This window comes from Chenopodium album, chromosome 17, assembly GCF_948465745.1.
Source record: "Chenopodium album chromosome 17, dcCheAlbu1.1, whole genome shotgun sequence".
Lineage (NCBI taxonomy): Eukaryota > Viridiplantae > Streptophyta > Magnoliopsida > Caryophyllales > Amaranthaceae > Chenopodium > Chenopodium album.
The window spans coordinates 6,108,748-6,131,911 of NC_137850.1; the positions used below are offsets into that span (position 1 = coordinate 6,108,748).

Below are 23,164 nucleotides of genomic sequence, written 5' to 3' on the forward strand. Positions count from 1 at the left end.
CACACGATTATTATTATTATTATCATTATTATTATGAGCAACTATCTGACTTTAAAATATAATTACTCTCGGTTAAAGAGTACTCCGTAATACATAATTTGCTTATGTTTTTACGCTTCTTCAAAATTAATAAGATTTAAATATCATTACAAAGACAATTAATAGTTATATTTTTATAATTTATTTCATATGAGGGACATATATAATATACATATAAATTTCAATAAATTTTTTTATGCGGTGCATCGCACAGGACTTATCTAGTAAATAAATAAAACAATTACGGAGTAAAAAAATAATCAAAAAATGATTCCACACTAATACTCCATATTGACTTGGTTCTGTTCAAAAAAAAAAAAAAAAAAAAAACCCCTAATATTGGCTAATAATAATAATAATAATAAAAAATGATTAATGACGTCATATTTCGGTGAAAGTGGCCAAAAATCAAATTTTGGTTTTACATACTTTAAAATGTTTGGTGACTTTTATGATTGTAATTTGCAAACATAAACTTTGATGGTTGGAACCCGCAAAATGAATACTTAACTAGCTGTAATTGAAATTTTTTTCACTAGATAAATGTTTATCAAGGAGTAAACTTGTAATTTTTGTATAAAATGAAGGATATATTTGTAATTTGTACTCTAGTTCATCTTCTTCCTCTTCTTTCATCCATTCATCTTCAATACAAAATGCTAAAGAATAAATGCACATATAGACCGATGGGAATATACACATGACTTCTCTACGACTCTACCCAAAAACCTGCAACAGCAGTCAGTGAAATTGTACAGCTGAAGATATCTCATGCTCCAAGACGAGGCAGCATGATAGGCCAGAACTCAGCTGATGCAGCTGAGGGACAAAGAAATAGCATATGCAGATATGCATCCATCTCTGATGATGATGTTTGAACTTTTACACTTGCGAGTTCAACAAATGCCCTCTTGCAGTCGCCCTTTTCTCAACACCACCAAATTTAAGAGGATACTCCAATGCTACACCGTCTACAAGAAAGTTTATCAGGTGGATATACATTTGCTAGAAAGAATTATACGAAGTATGGGACAAACCAGACTATAATAGGGCAGCAAATGTAATCACAGAAACATTGTATTGACACTTTGGCAGCCAATTTTCCCCATTCAAGAAGGATAATTTTCAAAAGAAAAAAATATCAGTACTCAGTAAACCAGGCTTCAGAGCTCACATTGTGACATCTCATACAATGGTACTTTTTCTGATACTTGTTAGCTTGAGAATTATTTTACTAAACAAATATAGAGGTGATATCATAGACTGCATTGCATATGAATTATTCTGTACAAAATCTTCAATACCTGATGCTGTATGACGAAGCCAGCTATAACCTTCTAGCCACAGTAAAGGTTAATCAATTACCAACAATATTCTACCAACACTTTGCAGCTACAAAAAACTCATTTGAGGCAATATGCACACAAATAATGCTGGTTAACCATGAAATAAATCGTGCAGTCTTCTTCAAGATTTCAATTGACAGCAGCTAGTTCAGGGATTGGCTGAACGTCGACAACATTATAGCAACGAGGACAAAGAGTAGGATGCTCAGAGAAGGAACCAACTTGGGTTGAGTAATTCCAGCATCTTTCACATTTTGAGCCATCTGCTCTTGATACACCAATCCAGACCTTATTATCACTTCCTTGAATAACATACTCCCCGGTGTATGGTATTTTCTCACTAGGATTATTCTCCAAAGACGAAATAACCTCGGCCTGTATAACCAATTATTAAACGAGTTATAAACTTGAAAGGAAAGAATTAGTAAAGTAAGGTGGCAAAGGAGGTGAAATTACCTGGGAGGTAATAAAAAGACGATTAAGTGAATCAGCATCGTTCTCTGCTTCACACATCTGATGTAATCTTTTGGCAAGGCTTGCATCTGGGGTGTGAATATAAACCTTTGCTTCTAAGCTGGACCCAATTAACTTTTCAGTTCGAGCAAATTCCAGTACCTTATTTACCTCAGTTCGCAACTGCAAAAATTGATGTTTATTTTATGATTAGATTCTTAAGGTAGAATACAGTCAAGATGGAGTGGGAAAAATGCACAAACATACACGTGGGGAGAAAAAGCCACATAGAAACAGAAACATAACAATCCCACAAGCTCCCAGAGTGAGAGAGAGAGAGAGAGAGAGAGAGTACCACAAGCATAGATCAAATCATCAAATATATGCTCACTCAAACATTTGTTCCAGCGTAATACGGACTACTTTGTGAGCTTTAATGAAAATTATGGCATTACACTCTTCACATGAACAGAAACTAATTTACTGATTAAAACTAATTTATACATTTAAATCGATCAATTAAAGGAATGATAAAGTTGGACTTGTTCCCAGATTTTTATATAGAAGGTGATAGGCGATTTGGTTGTGTAGAAAATAAGAAAAATAAGTTCCTTTTCTCGTTGACTTATAAGAAAAACAGAGTACTCCTTATTTAACTTTTAAGAAGTACTCTGTTTATAAGGTGGTCAGCAACTTGGTTAATTAGAAAATTAAGAAAGATAAGGACCTGTTCATTTTAACTTCTAAGAAATACTAAATACATATACTACACCGGTAATGAAATTTAAATGAAAAAATTTCTACAATCAAGTACAGTAACGAAACAGTAAGCAATATTGAAAATCTTTAGATTCATGAATCATGACAGCATCAAGTGTTAATTTTAACTTTATTACTCTGAAGTATGAACATAACAACAGCATAGCCTTATTCCCCATGAGTGGAGTAGGCTGCATGGACCAAGATTTTGCCAATAGTAGTGGTCCACTGTACAAGAATGGTTTCCATATGAAATCAGCATCAGAATGGCAAACCTTACGCCTTCATAAAATTGAAAATAAAAACAGACAATTGATTGAAAAATTGACAAGAAAATGCAAGTTTGGCCTTTAATTCCAAAGTAGATAAAAAAAAAAAAATTTAAAAAAAAGGTAAATACTAAGCACCCTACTCAGTTAAGTTTCATTTTATAGCATCATGTAGCAATTAGCTTTGCATAAATAAGTGAAAGAGGGAACTTTGGCATGTTCAAAGCCACCAATATACACCTAAACTACATAATATATTTTGAAAGTCCCACTTACACTGGTCTCTCAGGTTGTGCTAAGAAAATTACCTCAAGAACTTTAGACCAAAACTGCACTTCATCATCAGGAAAAGCAAGCCATTGCTCGTTTAGCACTGGCCATCTTGACTCAAAAACATATTTTGCTGTGGAGCCATCATCATTAGCAAACTGGAATGGCAGGTTCTGCCAGACATCCTCAGCCAAATGTGGCAATATTGGAGCAATAACCCTCACAATTGAAAGAAGATGTGCTGCCAGAACAGTTTGGCAACTTCTTCTTGTAAAGCTCTTCAATCCCCTGAAAAACGTCCCGGTTTAGTGAAGCCAGAACAGGTAGAGAGGATTTCTACTCCATACCAAAATTGTGAATTTAAATAAGACAACACACTTTGCAGAAGCTCAACCAGATGCAGCAGTAAATTCCAGGCCAAATATGTAATAAAACTTAAATACTAGTGAGTTTTTAATGTTGTAGCTACAATTAAACAAATCTACATCAAATTAATCTAAGGATGGGAAGTTAGTTTATTTAATAAAAAAGGCAGGTGTGGTTTTAAGATTGTGCCACAATCCAACCATTTGCCTTTTCACGTTTACCAATGCATAATGTTGGTAACTAATTTCACTATGTCTCTTTCTTGTGGTATATACTTTCTCCGTTTCTTAATACATGCAACATTTGATTTTTTGCAATATTTTAATATTAACTTTGACCATCAATATCTTGTATTTGTAAATCAAAAATAATTATAGAATTTGATGTTATGAAATTATACATTGAGATCAACCCAACAATAATGAGACTGGTGATTATTAGTTTAATACTTGTATCAGTTGTATGTTAGCAATAAATAAGGTCAAAGTTAATGATATTACTTTACAAAGTCAAATGTTGCATGTATTAAGAAACAGATGAAGTATATACTAACTTTTTTTTTTTTTTTTAATTATCCAATGAGAAGTTTCTTAACCCAAGAATGAGAGGGATTGATGTGCAATTTTTTTAAATGAAATAAGCATATTTTCTCAATTGAATGTGCATATTAGATTTTCAATTCAATAATAGATTTTGATCTTGGAAATCTAAAAATATGCACATCATATGAGTAAAAAAAAGGATGCACATTCATTTCAAAATATATATGCCCGGGCATGAAAAATATGTATATAAAATATTTCTCATCCTTCTCATTTTGAAGGTCTTCTAGTTTGGCAATATTTATTATTCAATATGAGGGCATAATATATTCCTCTAGAGTGATGACTAAGCTCATCACAAACTATCCTCTCTTTTTTAAAAAAGATAAAATTTATACTTAAAATATACAAATATATGTATTTTCATCCACGCTTTGCTCATCACCCATGGCAGATATAAAATTCGATAGCATCTCGCTCCATCACCTACCACTCACCTTACATGTACGTAAATCTACCTTAACCACCAACTTTTGAATTGAAGTTTTAATGAAAAATGGGGTTTTAGATATACCCCTATTGGAATAAATAAGCTTGTCCCTTGCTTGCCCCATGGCCTTCTTTGTTAATAGGCAGTTGATATTTTGCTAATCGGATTTTTAGAAGGGAAAAATAATATTCCCATTACCGCCTATAACAAAATGGCGGGTATATGTGCGGGTACAAATCAATACAATCCTTCCTCATCACTCACTTCATAGCTAAAGATATTAAAAGTGGATATTTTGAGTTTTGACAACACACATACTCTCCTTTATTTATGTTTTATTGATTGTTCTACTTTAACTTTCATGATGTTTGTCGATGCATAACTTTCACCATTAATATCTTCAATTATTTATAAGCTAAAATTTTAAAATATTGATAAGTTGACAATACACAATGAGATTTTGCATAATAATATTTGTCTTTAATATAAGTAGGTATACATGGTCAAGAAAAACATACGAGTCATGCAAAAGTCAAAGTGGAACAATTAACTAAGAAAATGGAGGAAGTAATTTTTTTTTTTTTTTTGGAAACAAGATTTATGCATAAAGTTGAAGTATAATTCTGGATCAAGCCCCTACCCCTCCATCCACAACCAAAAATAAAACAAAAAATATATTTCTTCAACGTCTTATGCCAGGAAAATGATACAGTAAACGAAACCACAGCAATGAAATGAAAAAGAAAAAAATCATAAGAGAAAAGAAGGGGACGTTTAAATTTGTGGAGAAATGCTTACCCGATATACAGACGATCTTTAGCAACGTCAAGATAGAAATTTGACAGATCAACAATCACAAACCTTTGAATACTCTGAAATATGTAAAAAAAATTCATCAAAGATCCCAAACCAGCAAGACCACAGTAAACATTCTAAACAACACAACAAAACAGCGCAGTACAATTATTAAGGAGCAGAATGTAAGAATTAGAAAACCAGGAGACCAAAAGCCTCACTGTTGAATGTTGATCCAATCAAGATGGATCTAAAACATAGAAAGTGGTGATTCAGAAGTCATATTCAAAGCCTCGTTGCATCATATTAAAAAAAAGGCAGATAATTTGTAATGCAAATGTTGGCTCTCTTTTTTGGTTCCTGTTTGAACATGAGCATGGCCCATAGCTTGTATGCACACAAAGTAACAGCCCACAGCTTCTATCTCAGAGTTTAAAACAGTAGCAAGGCAACACAGTTGCCTGTAAGCATTTCAACGTGCTTGAGTCTGAAAACACTGCTAGCTCATTGTTGATGCCCCAATGTATATTTTATCTCTTATCCATGAAGAAAAGGGTTCCAGGCAATAATGATATGTCTTATTTCCAAGATGATTGTCAAAAATTGTCTAACTTTTCAATTACTTTGGCCATCTTCCCATTTACCAGCATAACTCTATTGCTTTCTCAACAGTGCTCATGACTACAATCTCAAGTTTCAGAACTTTCATCACTCAATCACCTTCAATTATATCCAATCAGGGAAATGCTCCTTATATCACTCTTTGGATGTTTTTCACCCTAAGTTAAGCTAAAATTACCAGAAAGATCCAGAAGCAACCACATAAATTGTCTTCCTAATGGAATCAAGTCCAGGTTCAAGAAAATAAATTAGCAGCTCACTTCCTCTATCACAGAATTCACACTCGGAACACTACAGCATGGCAGCCTGCAAAAATTCTGATGGGCCAGCATCAGGAGAGGGTGACAACTAATTCTTGATATTCCATTCTACATTGCATATTAGCGCCTCCTAAGTCTTAACCACTAACATAAAGTATTAAAGCTATAATGATCAATCTGAATAACCATCAAGTTTTCCTTTACATTTCAATTGTTTGGACTGTTTTTGACTTTTACCACCTTTTTCTTTTTTGAAAAAAAATAAAAAAAAAAAAAAAATTTACCACCCTTTAAAAATAAAAATAGAAATAAAAAAATAAACTAAATAAACTGATTTTGCCACCACTTAACAAATTCATGGACAAAAGCTATCAAGTGGTGGTAAAATCCAAAAAAAATGATTTTGCCACCACTTAATTGATAAATGGACAAAATCTGTTTAAGTGGTGGTAAAATCATAATTATTACTTCCTCCGTTTTTTCTTTAGTTGCAACGTTTGGAATTATACACTATTCACAAGCCACTCATTTGATTGTCTTTTGTGATTAATACGTTGGAAAGAATTCAGTCATCTGTGATCTTGTTAGATTCATCCAAAAATATACTTTCATAATATGGAACTTTTTAAAAATTTTAATACAACATAACTTAAGACGTTTAAATTATGAAATGTGCATTGGCAAACGTGAAATCTTCAAAGTTGCGATTAAAAAAATTTAGAGGAAGTACATTTTTTTGTGGTAAATTAAAAAATAAAATTATTTGATGTAGTTAAAATAAAAATCGGAGTTTTTAAAGGTGGTAAAAGTCAAAAAAAAACCCTTGTGTTGACCATCTTAAATATTTTCAATAACTTATAGTTTACTGGGTTAGTGAGTCCCCTTATTGCTTCTAAACAAGGGGGTGAGGTTGATATCTCTAGTTTCATAGTTCAATCACCTTTGCTTGAAGAACGCTCATCAATTGTGATTAGGTTGTGAGATCTACATACAAGGTTTTACCCTAAGAATCGAAAAATAAGTCAAAATTACCATAGTTCCAAAAGTAACGACATGAACTGTCCTCCCAATGAATAGGAGTACATTGCAGCTTCCCATGAAGGCAGCAGTTGAAGTTGATCTCTTTACAAGGAGATAGATATGTCTGGTTGATCTCCTTACTTATAATTCACCATGCCCTCGTAATGCTGTTAATCAAGGAGGTGATTTATATCTCTAGTTTCATAGTTCAATCATCTTACTTGAAATGGCTCTCCCATTGTGATTAGGTTGTGCGATCTACATGCAAGGTTTTACCCAAAGAATCTAAAGTGAGCAAAAATCACCATATCTCCAAAAGCAACCACATAAATTATCCTCTTAAGTAATAATGGATAGGAATCCATTCCTGCTTCCATAAAGGCAGCAGCTGAGGTTGACCTCTTTACATGGAGATAGATCCTCTTTACATAGAATTTCAGCAAATGAGTAGTGGTCTATGCAACAAGCCTCTATATGAGAAGAGGTCTACATACTTCAAACTCAAATACAAGAAAAAAAAAGAAAAGAAAGTGTTGTCGTTCTTTTGGACAACTATCTAAACCAATTTGTAATAAAATTTTCAAGAAAACACACTTAAAATAAGAAACAAATAATTCATTATACAGGCAACAGTAAAAGTTGAAGTTCATCAAGGCACTTCTTTAGCCTTTGGATGAAGTATGTTATATCCATTAAATTTTAGGGAAGGGGAGAGGGGAGGAAGCCAATCCTAATTAGAATCACTCTATGCTTTGTTCAAATTACCGTCATAAATATAAACTTGACAGCATGTTCGTTTAAAAAGCCTACGGTACAGACACAGTATAATTATTTTTTTTCCTGCCATCTTGGTCCCAAAACACTCCTGTTCTCCAAGCCCAACTCTTCATATAAGAGCAATATTCATCAATGGAGCTCAAACTAGAAGATAAACTACATTAATCACATCATGAAAAGTTGAGAAATGTATCCATATGAATAGTCACTCCATCACAATGCAGAGTTCTATTCGCTCCAGTTCTCCAAGATGCATAACTAAAAATAAACCATCAATTTAATTGTGAATAAAAGCTATGGATTGAGTTTTGGTAGCCTAACCTGAAATATTTTAAAAAATTGATACTTTTCATAGCTATCAGTAATGTTCTTGACAACATTTTCCAACTGAAAGAGTGCATGTTGATCAATCATTGGCAAATCATTGTAAGAAACAGTATTCTCTTCCTGCACAGAGGGGAAAAATTATTTTAGAATGAGAGATAAATTTCAAAAAAAAAAAAAAAAAAGGGAAATAAAAAGCGCTAGGCAAGAGAAAGAAAAGAGAGTAACAAAATAGTAATAATAACAGGTACACATCACTGATAAAATCACCCCTACTATATACTCGGACATGGGCGCTCCTATATGCAATGCAATTAAACATATCAAGATCACATGCGCACACCTCTCCCCTGGCAACTAATGAAAAAGAGACAACAAATTCCTGAGCCATTTGCAATGCAAGGTAACCACACCAAATCATATGCTCACACCTAAGCACCATTCTCTCTGTCATACACAGATAGCCATCTCACCCCTCAACCAACTCAACAGACCATCATACACATGCTGACAAGAATGAAAACAATTAGGAAAATGGGAGTGGAAAAGAGAAGATGGATGGGAGGAGCGAAAGGTATGTTAGGAGTAGGGAGGAAAATATATATGCCTTCCTTTTCAATGGAAAATGTTTTAGAGTCTTGCGAGAACTATTTTCCATCTTAGAGAAAACTGTTTTCCACCCTTCACAAACCAAGCAATTGAAAATGAGAAAATCATTTTCCTTGAAAATGTTTTCCGTCAAAACAATTGGAGTATTAAGAAACTTTTCTCAGTGAATGAAATCATTGCTTTAACAAATTGCTGTAAATACCTGCCAATCGTACAGGTTTGACAAAAGATACCGCAGAGTTCCACGAAGCTTTCGATATATATCAGACATCTGACGAAGAATCTGTGCTCCAATCAACACATCACCTGTATAATCTACACTAGACACCCAAAGTCTGAGGACATCTGCTCCATAGGCTGGTGAATCTTTTTGGTTTTTACCACCATCAATTACAACTCGAGGATCTACAACATTACCCAAGGACTTGCTCATCTTTAAACCCTTTTCATCCAGTACAAATCCATGAGTTATAACACCAGAATATGGAGCAATTCCCCTAGTAGCAACACTAGTTAACAAAGAACTTTGAAACCACCCACGATGCTGATCTGATCCTTCAAAATACAAGTCTGCTGGAAGGCTGAGACCTTCTCTATTCTGCAAAACGGCAGCCCAAGATGAGCCAGAGTCAAACCAAACATCCATGGTATCAAACCCCTTCTCATATTCTGATGCTTTATCACGATATTTCTCAGGAAGTAATTCTTCTACAGTCATATACCACCAAGCATCACTTCCCTTCTCAGATATTATAGACTGAATATGATTGATAGTCTCTTGATTCATTAAAGGTTCCTTTGACACTCTATGATAGAATACAGGAATTGGGACACCCCATGTCCTCTGCCTAGAAATACACCAGTCAGAGCGACTTGCAGTCATAGTGCATATCCTATTTTCTGCCTGAGCTGGGATCCAAGTCACCCTGCTAATTGCTTCCATCGCTGCCTGTCGAAACCCTTCAACTGATGCAAACCACTGCTCAGTGGCTCTGAATATAGTAGGCTTTTTGGTTCTCCAATCATAGGGATACTTGTGCTTGTAGGGTTCTTCTATAATAAGTGATGAGCATTCGTCCAAGTAATCAACAACGGCCAAATTGCCATCCCCAAGTACATTTAGCCCACAAAATTGTCCAGCTTCTGCTGTGAACTTTCCATCATCATCCACAGGTGATAAGATAGGCAATTTATATTTCAGGCCAGTTATGTAATCCTCCTGGCCATGACCAGGGGCTGTGTGTACGAGTCCAGTTCCCGATTCAGTTGTGATATAGTCACCTCCTACCACCACCGGGCATTCTCGTTTATCAATCGGATGTGAATATTTGCAATTTTCTATATCTGAGCCCAAAAATGTTCTCTTGACAAGGAGTTTCACTCCCCATTTAGCTTCCAAGGTTTCTACAAGATCTGTGGCTACTATAAGACTAGGTTTTTTCAATGTTCCTAAAATACTACCAAACCTTTTGTTTCCACTAGAAGGAGACACTCCATCAACTTCTTCTGGTGAAAGTACTTCAACAACAGAATAACTGAGTTTTGCGTTTACCGCAACAGCTGTGAATTGAAAAAGCAAGAGTAAATGCCACAGACCAATACACAAATTACATTTCTAAAAAAGACCAGGCATGAGTTTATAACATCCATATGAGTGTATAAGCGAGCTATGAAGCAAGGGAGACCGGTAGGTCACAGAAACTGAGATAAATCTTCCACCTCCTTTTATTGATATCGAGGGGAGGGGGTGGGGTGAGGCTGAGCTTCTGTTAACTCTCCTAAAGTCCTAAGTACAACCTCAGAATTTCTCCATTCCTTAAGATGTATCTTGAAAAGTTTATAACTAAAATGTGACAAATAATAGGGCCTCTATGTTTCTTGGAGTCGGCAACAGTATTGCGTTCAGATAGCTCTCATTTATAAAATATTGTCAACTATATTTAAGGAATCACACCCAACTCTAAATAGATATTACAGACACTGAAATGCATTGATATACTAAAGTTACAAGATTAAATGGAACAAGAACTACAAGTAATAGAGGTATTTAATTTGTGACTTTTTGTTACTTGGAGTCCCCAAAAGTGTCTTTGGTTACTCCAGTAACAAGTAATATGCATCTACCCCAATAGGGCCAATACAAACAAAGTGGCCGTGGTTGCTTTTAATATCCGGAGAAGAGAGAGAATATAAAAAGTTTCACCTGCATTAGCTGGAATAGTCCATGGAGTTGTGGTCCATATAGCCAAACAAAGGTCTGGAAGGAATTCCTCCAATAAGCTACAGGAAGTTAAAGACAGTTCAACCACCTTAAAACTGGCATATATGCTCTTTGAAACATGTCCCTCGGGGTATTCCAGTTCAGCCTCTGCCAGAGCTGTTCGTGATGAGGGACTCCAGTGAACTGGTTTTCTGCCCCTATAAATATACCCTTTAAGGGCCATTTGGCCAAAAACTTCAATCTGGGCAGCTTCATAGGCAGGATCCAGAGTCATATAAGGCTTCTCCCAAGAAGCCCAGACTCCATAGCGTTTAAATGAAGCCATCTGATTTTTAACAGTCTCTTTAGCAAATTTTGCTGCCTTAGCTCTCAGTTTTAATGGAGTGAGCTCCTTTCTGGATTCTTGATCCATAGACTGCAAAACTTTTAACTCAATTGGAAGGCCATGACAATCCCAACCAGGAATATAATGAACCTCGTGATTTTGAAGAAGCTGCAAAGAGATTGTTGTAGAATAAGAAAGCTTTATTAGACAGGACTCTTAGGCATGATGAACTTTATAAGACAGGACTGATTTGCACAATAACCAGCACCAATTTTGTAAAGAAAAGCTTTCACCTAGAAATGCAGAATTCCAAATTTATTAAAAAAAAAAAGTGTGAATAATCAAATAGATTATCCCCCAGCGTTAAAGTCATAGCACATAACACCACCAAATTCAAAGCACTCCCTTGTGCAAAATGTACTTAAAAATTGAATAGAATCAAACACGAATCTATTCAGAGATAAAAGTTCCTACGTTAGAAGCGTCATTGCAATCATGGAATTTGAACAATGAAAGATAATGGACTAACCAAGGTAGCACAAGAATGGATACCGACACGGATACGGGTACGAAATGGATACGCGAAAACATCTATCTCAAAATAGGGGACACGGGTACCGGATATTAAAATTCTTATAAAATATTTTTAACAAAAGAATTTGACCATATATTTGTCATTCCGTCCTCACATTAGATCATATGATACCATATTAACAATGAGCTATATATGAAGGCACCCATATTATTTAACTATTACCTTATTTATCTTATTTTACTTAAATTTTCTCATTGAAAAAAAAAAAAGTTAAAAAAGATAAGGTGGCGTGTCACGAAACACAACAGACTATATCATAGGACGATACAGTCTGAGATGTATCTTTGTGTGTCCAACGAGTGTCTGACACGGACATAGCAGTTAGATGAAGTGCCCATGTATCCTAATGTCTAACGCTAGAGAAGAAAACATGCAAATAAATGGCATGCAAATCCCTATTTCAAGATGAACCTCCATCAACTCTGCAGGAGACACATGAAGCCCTACAGAAGCATCCTAGCCCAAGGCATACTTCTAAATAACAATTCATAAAAGCCATCTGTCAAAGGGAATGTATTCAACAAAGTGAAGACCAAGAGCACACTACAATACTACATAGCTCTTTCTCAAAAGAAGTTTATTAAACATTACTTAATGCCTCTCCTCCCCCGGCAACATAAAAACTGAAACCAAAACTTGAAAATAGAAACCAAACAATTCAAAGTACCTGAACCACTGTCTTAGATTTTGGCATAAAAATTATCAAATCAATAATTGGGGACTATGTTCATTATGGATTTACAAATTCATTGAGATTGTTTCCTCTAATATCTTTGTTCTGTTCAGGAATAAACATAGGTAATAGCCTCAGTTGTATCAACATGTACCACTGGTAATTGATGGTAAGAATTATTGATTGTTCATCCTACTAATTCCTCTATATTATGTTCCCCTAATTTCCACAATTTTTCCTTCTTTCCCTCTCTTATTTCTCTAATGTCCTTTATCTTTCTCCTTTTGCTATTTGTCTCCTTCCTTTTCCTAGCCCAAGGCATACTTCTAAATAACAATTCATAAAAGCCATCTGCCAAAGGGAATATATTCAACAAAGTGAAGACCAAAAGCACACTACCTTAGTTTTAAAAAGCGCAAGGCGCACCAAGGCGCAAATGATCCTACAGCCTAGGCGCAAGGCGAAGGCGCGCGCCTTTTGTATGCAAGGCGCATGTATTTATATATTTTTTCAAATTATTTTTTATTTTGATAGTACTTAATACCAATTAAAAAGATTCATAATAAATTAAGTAATGATATATTTAAAGCTAAGGTAATCTGAATTTGAAAAAATGTCCATCATTCTTCAATTTATAACTTAAATCTTAGTTATTTTCCTTGAGGTGCAAAGGTGCGCCTTACCAAAGGCACTTTGAGGCGCACGAGGCACGCGCCTTCCGTAGGTGACTGAGCCTCACCTAGCTAAAGCCCATTTCCCAGCTTGGGAGTGAGGCGCGCCCGAGGCGCGCTTTTTAAAACCAAGCACACTACATAGCTCTTTTCTCAAAAGAAGTTTATTAAACATTACTTAATGTTTCTCTCCTCACCAGTGTGCAGAAAATCGGCAACATAAAAACTGAAACCAAAACTTGAAAATAGAAACCAAACAATTCAAGGTACCTGAACCACTGTCTTAGCTTTTGGCATAAAAATAATCACATCAGTAATTGGGGACTAGGTTCATTATGGATTTACAAATTCATTGAGATTGTTTCCTCTAATATCTTTGTTCTGCTTAGGAAATAAACATAGGTCATAGCCTCTGTTGTATCAACATGTACCACTGGTAATTGATGGTAAGAATTATTGATTGTTCATCCAACTAATTCCTCTATATTATGTTCCCCTAATTTCCACAATTTTTCCTTCTTTCAGCTCTCTTATTTCTCTAATGTCCTTTATCTTTCTCCTTTTGCTATTTGTCTCCTTCCTTTTCCTCAACCATAATCACAAAGCTTCATCTTAAAAACAATAAAGTTGCACTACTGCCAAAGATTCCATATTATATTAACACTTGTATAGTATCTGGAATTTTCTGCCTTTCTCACCCCAAAACCTATAAACTCCAGAGTAGGCTAGGACCAAATACTTGTCAGGCAAGCGCATTAAGTTAGAATACAAAGAATTGCAAAATTTACAAGAAGTCATTTAAACCAACAATTGTCGTAAGAAAACAACAGGTAAACAGGCCATTATTTCTTATGGAATCAGTCCACACTATAATATCATGTATGCAGATAAATTTCAAGATAAGGAACATCACCTTGTATTTGTTAATTATATCCTTCAAAATCTTATTTAAAGCATGCCCAATGTGTAAATCTCCATTAGCATATGGTGGACCATCATGAAGAATGAAAGTACCCTGCCAGATTAAGAGAAAATCAGTCATGTTGTCAATTTACTGCACCAGAAGAAGTGTTAAGAATTTACCCCATCATTTCTCTCTACAACTCTCTTGAAAACTTGATTGTCTTCCCATAATTTCTGAATTTCAGGCTCCCTCACTACGGAATTGGCCCTCATACCAAAATTTGTCTTAGGCAAATTTACAGAGTCTTTGTACTTTCCATCTTGTTCTGTACCTGAATGGAAACAAGAATGTCCTAAGGAGGGAGAAATGAACAAAGAAACCATTTCCTCACATTTACCAACATTACTTTATTAATTTTTGTAGCCAAGTTTTATTGACGAAGCCAAAACTCAAAAGGTATATGTTGAAAATAATCTATAATGGAATTGGCATTTTCTTCAGGGTCGGGGGATAGTAATTATGAGATGGACAGAGAAGGAGAATCATCTTCTATGGTGTTTGGCTGTGCAAGTAAGGGAAGGCACAATGAGAAAAGAAGGATACTATTATCAGATTGCACCAGTATCCTTAAAAATTAAAACAATAGAAAAATATCCACATGTTCTTAGAAGGTCCAAATCATCAAAGAACATCAATATCACTAATAATAAATTTCAAAACTTTTGAAACTTTGCCTCTTTGGAGAGGTGCATTTAAGCAAATCTTTCCCATTACCAAAGCATGACCAACACCAAGGCCAAGGAGTTAATTCCCCTATCTCTTACTCTTCCTGGAAACCTCAATCCAAATACAATGTAAACTGTGACGGCAAAACATTAAGAATGCAATATAATTTAGCAGACATGGGTCCATAAGGCCTGGGACTAAGCAAAGCAATCACTAATGCATGAGACGAAGACAAGGCACGAGCAACATAAATAAAATTGACATTGAGCTCAACGGATTCTAATAAATTAATAATTATAACCATAGCTTGTTAGATAATTATACCTTCAATAGCAATCAAATTAGAGTAGCAAAAATGCAACTAAGCTAACACCACAGTTACATTGTAATACAAATGCCAATAACAAATTCAAATAATTAAGACACGTACCGCCAGACCCTTTCTTTGCTGCCATGACCGGTCCACGAGACCTTCGCTTCGATGATGGTAGATCCTGCACACTACTTGTTCGCGTACAATACGGAAATCTATTTGCAATTCTAACAGCAGAGCTACCTCTGATATTAAACAACAGCAAGCAATCAGGTCCATCCCTGAGCCAAGGCAAGAGCGGCAGCCGCCCCGGGCTCAGGGAGAAAAGGTCCATTTTCATAGTTCCTTCCTACATTAAAAGGATTATAAACAACAGCCTGCAACACATTAGCAACCCAATTTGACTCCATTATCAAATTAGGCTCCAATAATCACATTGAATTCTTCTAGCTTAAGAATATCAATGTAAATTTCAAATAGCAAAGTTCCAGAAACAAATTTGATTGAATTTTTTCATAGGTTCAGTAATTATAGTAAATAGTTCAATGATTCAAATTAGAAGAACCCTAAATTGATTATAATGACAATTGAATTAATGATAAATGCTATATTCTGAAACTGATACACGATGAATAACAGAAAGAAGAGGCAAAATATCTTACCTCAGAAGCTGCTTCAATTGAGGAAAGAAAGCTCAGAAGCTACTTCAATGGAGGAGAGTTAGAGAAAGAGAGATAAGGGGTTTAATGGTGCAGCGTAATAGTCAACGTGGAAAAAATAACGGAGTCGGGGTTTATGACAATTGACATTTAATTTTGAGTAATGACAACCGTCAGATCATAAATTCAATGATCATAATTTTATGTGTTTTTAGGAACAACGAATCAACTATTTTAGGGGTGAAACAAACTCAGTTTAAAACCGAGTCGAACCGAAAACCGAATCGAATAACAAATATGGTTTGTCTTTTTAAAAGTGGTTCGGTTTCGGTTTGCAAAATGAAGAAACCGAAATTATATGGTTTGAATTACAAAATCACTCATTTTTGGTACATATTTTAGCTTTTGACAGCAATGTAATAAACTAACACACTAACACCAATCAACATGAGCTCACTATTAGAAGATATTGTCCTCTTTGAGCCTAGCCTTAATGATTTGCTTGGTGCAAGATAGAAGTCCCACTTAAAAGGCCTCTATTGGTTGAGATATCAACCCCATGTTAAAAGGTTTCGTTCTTCTCAACTTCCGATGTGGGAGCCCCTAGGATCAGTTATGGAGTGGCTATAGTAGCAAAGAGATTTCATTATGGGTTGTTAGTGTCAAAGAGTAGGACATGGACAAATGACAACCTGGAAGAAGGCTCCTTTGCCCTAATTATGATGCAAAAATAGAAATAAGAGGCTGCAAATTCTTTAAATGGGTGGATAAAGTGACCTTTCTTCTTCGCAAATTGAGGTTATTTTGGGGTTACTGCAAGTAGGAAGCATGAAGTACATGACTATGAGGAAAGAATTGAAGTAATCAAACCAACATATGCAGGAAGGCTTGTTGCTGAAGATAATGAAAAGGGTTGTAAAGCTGAATTTGGGGTTCAATTGTGAGTTATTTAAGGTCATTTTGCTTGCGTGTGTAGGGTTTTGTTGGTTTAATTTGCTTTCAAGAAATGATTACAAATGATTGTGATAAACTGTAATAAACAGAATAGTTTAGTTGACTGCCTTACTGATCTTGTATTTTGAAAATGTAAGATTGTTTGCATTTGTAAGGTTGATTGCAGTTGCTTATTTGATTTGAAATACATCCATTTATAATTACCTGCGGTGCTTGGCTTGATATAAAATTATTATTCTAACTTTGTTGTTGGCTTGAGAGGGGATACTCTTGACCGAAAAGAGTACACTATTTTATTAGATCACCCTCAATGTCAATGAAGGCTCTCTAAGTAGGGTTGCATTGTATTGGTTGTGGTTGTGCTCCTTGGGCTTGCTTTTGAGCAGCCTAAAAAAGATAGATGTTAATGAGCTTAAGGCTCATGAGCAGCTTTAAAAAGATAGTATACTTACTGTTCCTACCCTCTTAAAGTCATTTGGATATATGTGTACACCCCAACTCCCTTATGTGCATGGGTAATGGATTGTCCCTTACAACTATTTATGTCTCATCTACTTTGTTGCTTGACCTCTGCTGCCTCTCTTGTCCTCCAATTTTACATCCCCTTTTATTATGACCTTTCAGACTACACGTGTTAGTTTCATGTCATTACAACTCTGAATCTACACTTTTTTTGTTGTTGTATGTCATAGAAGAATATTATTTCTCAGTTTACCTGATGTTGTCACTACAAGAAAACAGCTAATCACCGATGGCCCAGAATAGTTGGTGAAATTGTAAAAATCGTCGGTAATTGGTAACACCAATGACCAACTGATGAGTGGCATTTATGCCACTCTTTTATCCTTTTTCTCTAAGAATTTTCCCCTCATTTGCACTTGTTTGATCCTTTTCAAAGCGTTTTATCTTCGCTTTAATGATGCTTTGTCCTTTCTTGTGTTTCCCCTCCTTTTCTCCCTTTTCTTATGTTTCCCTTAGTTTTTCTTCGTTGTTTTGTAGATGTTTGGCCCTTTTGGAGAAGCCTATAGATGGATATTGAGCTATGGAGGGGAAAGAGATGCTCAAGGAGAAGGTGGAAGCAACTCAGGGAGCCGCGGCGCGCGGAACCAAGGCCTGTGGGCGCGGGATACTGTTGTGTACTTGGACATAATTTTCAGTAGATGCCTAGCCGCACCCTGGAAGAGGTCTCTCCTCCATGACCCGCGGACGCGGCATTTTGAGGCTGACTTTCCCCTGCTCCCAGGCCGCAGCCTCTCCTCAGCTGGAGAGGCCTTTCCTCCTTCGACCCGCGAGCGCGGCTTTCAGGGCAGGCCGAAGCCGTACCCTGTCTAGAAAGGGCGCGGCAGCTCGCTAGAGGCCTCTCCTTGGTGTTTTATTTCCGACTTTTAGATGCATATAAATAGACTTCTTATTGAATTTTGTAATCATCCTATTTTTCAATCAACATTAGACCTAGTATTTTAGAGAGAGAAAGTAGCTTATTCCTCAAGTTTCTTCATTGTATTCAACATTTGGTCAAGTTTATTTCAATCAAAGGCAAAGTTCCAAGATTTCATCTTTAATCAAGTTCCTCTTTAGTAATCTCTAATCCTTTCTTTTTCGTTTGATTTATTTGCTTTGTTATTGCTTATTTTCATTTATCTCTTTAGTTGAACTTGTTGCTATTGTTTTTATTTGTTTTCAATCATGTCTAGTTTTGTGCTTATTGAATCCTTCTTTAGTTTTGTTATGATGGTTAGTTTCTCTTTCCTAGGCTAAGTTTTTAGCTAGGGAAAGGGGGTGGAAAACATGTGTTAATATTGATGATTGATGATGATTTGATTGAACTCGTGCCATAAATTGATGAAAGATAAGATTTTTAATAGCTTGAGATTATTAGTAGCACATTATTTGATGTTCCCTAATCTAAATGCATGAGAATGATTTGGATTAGACTAAGATCACCTTTACTTTGATGATTGCATGAAAATGAATTATTTAAGTAGTGTTTTACGTATTGTGCACTCTTAATCTCTTGCCATGATTAGTGACTAATTGGATGCATGAAAGTGATTCAATTAGGACAAGACATAGTTCATTGATTTGCTTAAGCAATTGCATGAAAGTGAGTTGTTTGAGTAGAACTTAGCATTCTATGGCATGTTCTTCATGATAATCATCATTGTCCATCTATGTTTGATCATGTTTGACACCCCCATACCCCTAGCGTTGTTTATCTTTGGTTTAATCCCTTTTATCTTTCTTTCTTTATTGTTTTAGTTTATTCAATCAAGAAAACCAACAAAAATATTCTCCCATTTACTATTGCATTAGTGGATTTGATGTTTAACTTGTGTGCTTTCTCGTGGTTTGACCCTATACCTGCCGCTAACTAGTTTAGTGAAAGGTTTAGGTTTATAAATAATTAATTTGATTAGGGTATTAGATTCAACGACCTACTTTATCGTGATCACCAACTATCAGTGAGTGGTTATCGGTACACGTTTTGTTGATAAATGCAATATCACCGACAGTTTCGGATGTCGGTTGTCGATGAATCTTTGACCACCGACAACTACTAATCCCACTTGATATCTGTTGCTTTTCTTTAGAACGCTCTTTACTTTTTTTTCACCAAGGTGCTTGACAGGCTAAAGTCGTATCACCTAATCAAAAGTAATTACCTAAGTCCTCTAACTAAAGTAGATAGGGAAGTAGAGTCGAATCCACAGGGAAACTAGTCTTTCTATTTCTAACTAATTAATAGCAATCTAAATTATTAGTAACAATTTGTTGTGATTTAAAGATTATACTACGAAGAATATAAGTAGGGAAAATAAAATAAGAGGAATCAATGAATTAAGGACCTAGGGCATAGGTTCACCAATAAATAATATTCCAGGGTAAAACATAATAACCAATCATTAATGCATCAATTAACCAGATAATAAAGGGCTTTCGCTACGTATTACAATCACAGAATTAATCTACCGGCATTAAATCTCATCTCTCGAATCTCGACTTAACCATTTATAGATTAACCTGCCTATTGAAACTAGACCTAAACATCAATTCTCATCTCTCGAATCTCGAATCAATATTGTCAAACTCATGCATAAAAGATCAGGCCTAATCTAGTCACAGAGCATTAAATCAATCAATAGGAAATTAATATAGCATTGATAATTAACAACAATAAATTACCCCTTCATATTATTTATGGATCCCCATAAACCCTAGAAAAAGAACTACTCACACATAATTAAATCTAAACTAATCAAAGCAACAAAATAAAACATGATAGAAGGAATAAAATAAATAACTGAGATTAAGAGAAAAGAAATCGTTACCAAAGTAATCAGAATAAAGAGTTGAGTAAAGAACAAAGTATATAGAGTAGAGAGAGAAAATAAGCTTAAGTAGAGAGAGAAAATCTAAGAGAAAGAATTACAAAAGTAAAGGAAGAATAACGAAGTGTAAAAAAAGAATCCTAAACTTGCTTAACAAAAATATATTTATAATAAGCAAGAATCCTAAACTAAAACAAACTAAACGATGCTTAAAAGATCTATCAGAGACACGCGCCCGACCGGGCGCCACACCGCCCGACCGGGCGCGCCTTTTTGATCGGGCGAAGGGCTGTTGCGATATAAGTCTTCTTTGCCCGATCGGGCGCGCCATCGGGCGGACCATCGGGCGGACCATCGGGCGAACCACCGGGCGGACACCCTTGGGCCGCTTGGACTCCTCGTTTAGGCTCGTAACTTGGCCCAAACCAAATATCCTCTTTGGGGCTTTAATCATTCGGTCCAAATGCCTCGTCTTCACACAAGTCGAGCCCTTATTCACCGGTTTGATTACTCTAACCGATCTTGGGCTACGAAAGATGGTCGTGCTCCTCCAATGCTCGTAGTTGCTCCATAAAATCCCGGGAAAGTACTCCAAAGGTGCAATTCCCTACAAAACTCAACCAAAACTACGAAAACACTAGAAAACACATATTAGTAATAAAAATGGCTCTAAAGAGCCAAGAACACTACTAATAATGACCAAGGGACGGGGGTAAAATACTACATAAACTAGACATATCAAACTCCCCCAAGCCAAACCTTTGCTTGTCCCTAAGCAAAGAGCTCATCAATGAACATATAAAACATTCCTCACCCCAATAATCAAATCAAGCACAGACGATTCAAGGAAAATCTAATGAGCATGCTTCAATATCAATCAATCTCATTCATCCAATCACTCTTCCTCCCCAACAATTGTCAAATAGAGCAAACCACACGAGCATATAGAATTCAAGACTAGTGCTCACACACTCAACTCTCATTTATGTGGCGAGTAAAAGATGTACTCGATCGCTCTCCATCCCAACCCCTTTAATGTGAACAATGCCCTCCTAACTCACACTCTCGTGTGTTTAAAAAGACATACAGTCAACCTACTAGTCGACTCGAAATATGTCAAATCATAACTTGCATTGATAAGTAACACTTTCACATCTACACAACTCTATGCACAAGGTCGGAAGGTCTTTAAAGCTTGTAATGTAAGGCTAGGATAAAGGGTAAGAAATATTTGGGAACATGTGAGAGAAAAGCCATGCTTAAAGGGAGCCAAATCCTAATAAAACCAATGATCAACATCTCCAACATAACTAACTCCAACAAGAATCCACCAAATACTACTCCAAACAACATAAACAATCCCAACACTTACAATTTCACTCATAAAAATATGACAATGTAGAACTTGAGTGAATAAACAAACTTTGAACTCATTCTTTTTTCAAACTTGATACTTTTTTTTCCTTTGAATTTTTCTTGGGCAACTTTCATATAGATAATTTGAACATATAACAATTTTTTTCTTTTGCTTTTTTTTCTTTTTATTCCACATTGGAAATTTCAACTTTGAAACACAAATTCTTATTTTTTCCAATCACAAAAATCAAAGAACAAATTACTCTTCTTATACCTCCACATTGTGCAAATAATGTGCACACTACAACTCCCTCACCTCACTAACTATAGCTCCCCCAAGCCAAGCTTGGGACTAGTAACCAATGGGGCTAAAAAGGCTTGTAATGTGGCTAAATAAACAATAAAAGGGCACAAGCAACAACATGGGTAGCAAGAAGGGAACAAATGTATCTCATATCGACTGAAGGCTACCTAAAAGAATGAACGCCTTCGTCCTCCTCATGTGCATAATAGGTGAGTCATGAAATACTACTCATAGTTTCAAACCAATACTCAAATTCATTGACATACCAGGAACTAAACACACATTCCTAACCAAATCAACTAGTCAAGCACTATATTCACAAGTAGTTGGACAAAATTGACGCATGTTTAGGCATCCAAGCAATTAAACTTCAAATCATGACCAACAAGTCCACAATGCTTATCATCAATAACCAAGAATCAAAACAAATTTTCTCAAGTATGGGGGCATAGAGAAGCATGATTTACAATTCATTGGAACGTATTTTTGGATTTTTTAATTTTTCAATTTTTTTGTATTTTTCTTATAGGAAAGCAATAAAACTACACTAGGAAAGCAGTAAAACTACACTAAGCATACCAAGAGAGAGAGTGAAAGATATACCATATGAACACGAGAACCTCCCCCCAAGCTAAATCAGACAATGTCCTCATTGTCTTAAGGGGAAGCAAGTATTCAAGGTGACTACTCTTCATCATCACCACATCAATGTCACCAAATCCTCAAGATTGCAATGCATCTCTTTGGAACAAAATTGGGCAAGAAAGAAACAAAGTGTTAGTGGAAAAAAGATAAAAATTGAGTCAGGTGCACTATTCTGATCATAACTTTTGATGTATAATTGATAATTCAATGATTCTAATTGCATTGGAAAGTAGACTTGAAGAGCTTTCCAACGATAGGTCACACGCCAAAAACGGATAAGAAACGCAAAAGTTATGGCCTGTCAAAGTGGAGCAGTTTTGCTGATCCGCTCTCGCGCCCGGTCGGGCGCCATACCGCCCGGTAGGGCGCCACACCGCCCGGTAGGGCGGTATAAACCCTCTAAATTCTCTTTGTTCTCGCGCCCGGTCGGGCGCCATACCGCCCGGTCGGGCGGTCGAAATGTCCGTACTCGTCAACTCTCGCGCCCGGTCGGGCGGTCCTTCGCCCGGTCGGGCAAAAATTGTCAATTTTTCACCCTTGCTCTCGCGC

The 23,164-nt window shown here is 35.8% G+C and overlaps 1 protein-coding gene across 3 annotated transcripts; it reads right to left on the minus strand.

Annotated features, from left to right (window-relative positions):
* Positions 1-655: 655 nt before the first annotated feature.
* Positions 656-16,156, minus strand: LOC145589445 (isoleucine--tRNA ligase, chloroplastic/mitochondrial-like). Of its 3 annotated transcripts, XR_014101681.1 has the most exons (12): positions 16,031-16,147; positions 15,486-15,745; positions 14,509-14,660; positions 14,339-14,440; positions 11,144-11,654; positions 9,143-10,500; positions 8,329-8,454; positions 5,333-5,406; positions 3,175-3,424; positions 1,842-2,021; positions 1,344-1,760; positions 656-1,010 (listed from the first exon to the last, which is right to left on the minus strand). XR_014101681.1 is itself a non-coding variant. In XM_081646015.1 (11 exons), exons 2-11 carry the CDS (start codon positions 15,706-15,708, stop codon positions 1,515-1,517), a joined length of 3,222 nt encoding a protein of 1,073 aa, XP_081502141.1. In that variant the 5' UTR covers positions 15,709-15,717; positions 16,031-16,156; the 3' UTR covers positions 1,101-1,514. The 3 variants fall into 3 exon arrangements, 2 of the variants coding, with proteins under 2 accessions (XP_081502141.1, XP_081502140.1); XM_081646015.1 differs by lacking the exon at positions 656-1,010 and having other exon boundaries at positions 1,101-1,760; positions 15,486-15,717; positions 16,031-16,156; XM_081646014.1 differs by lacking the exon at positions 656-1,010 and having other exon boundaries at positions 1,101-1,760.
* Positions 16,157-23,164: the final 7,008 nt, after the last annotated feature.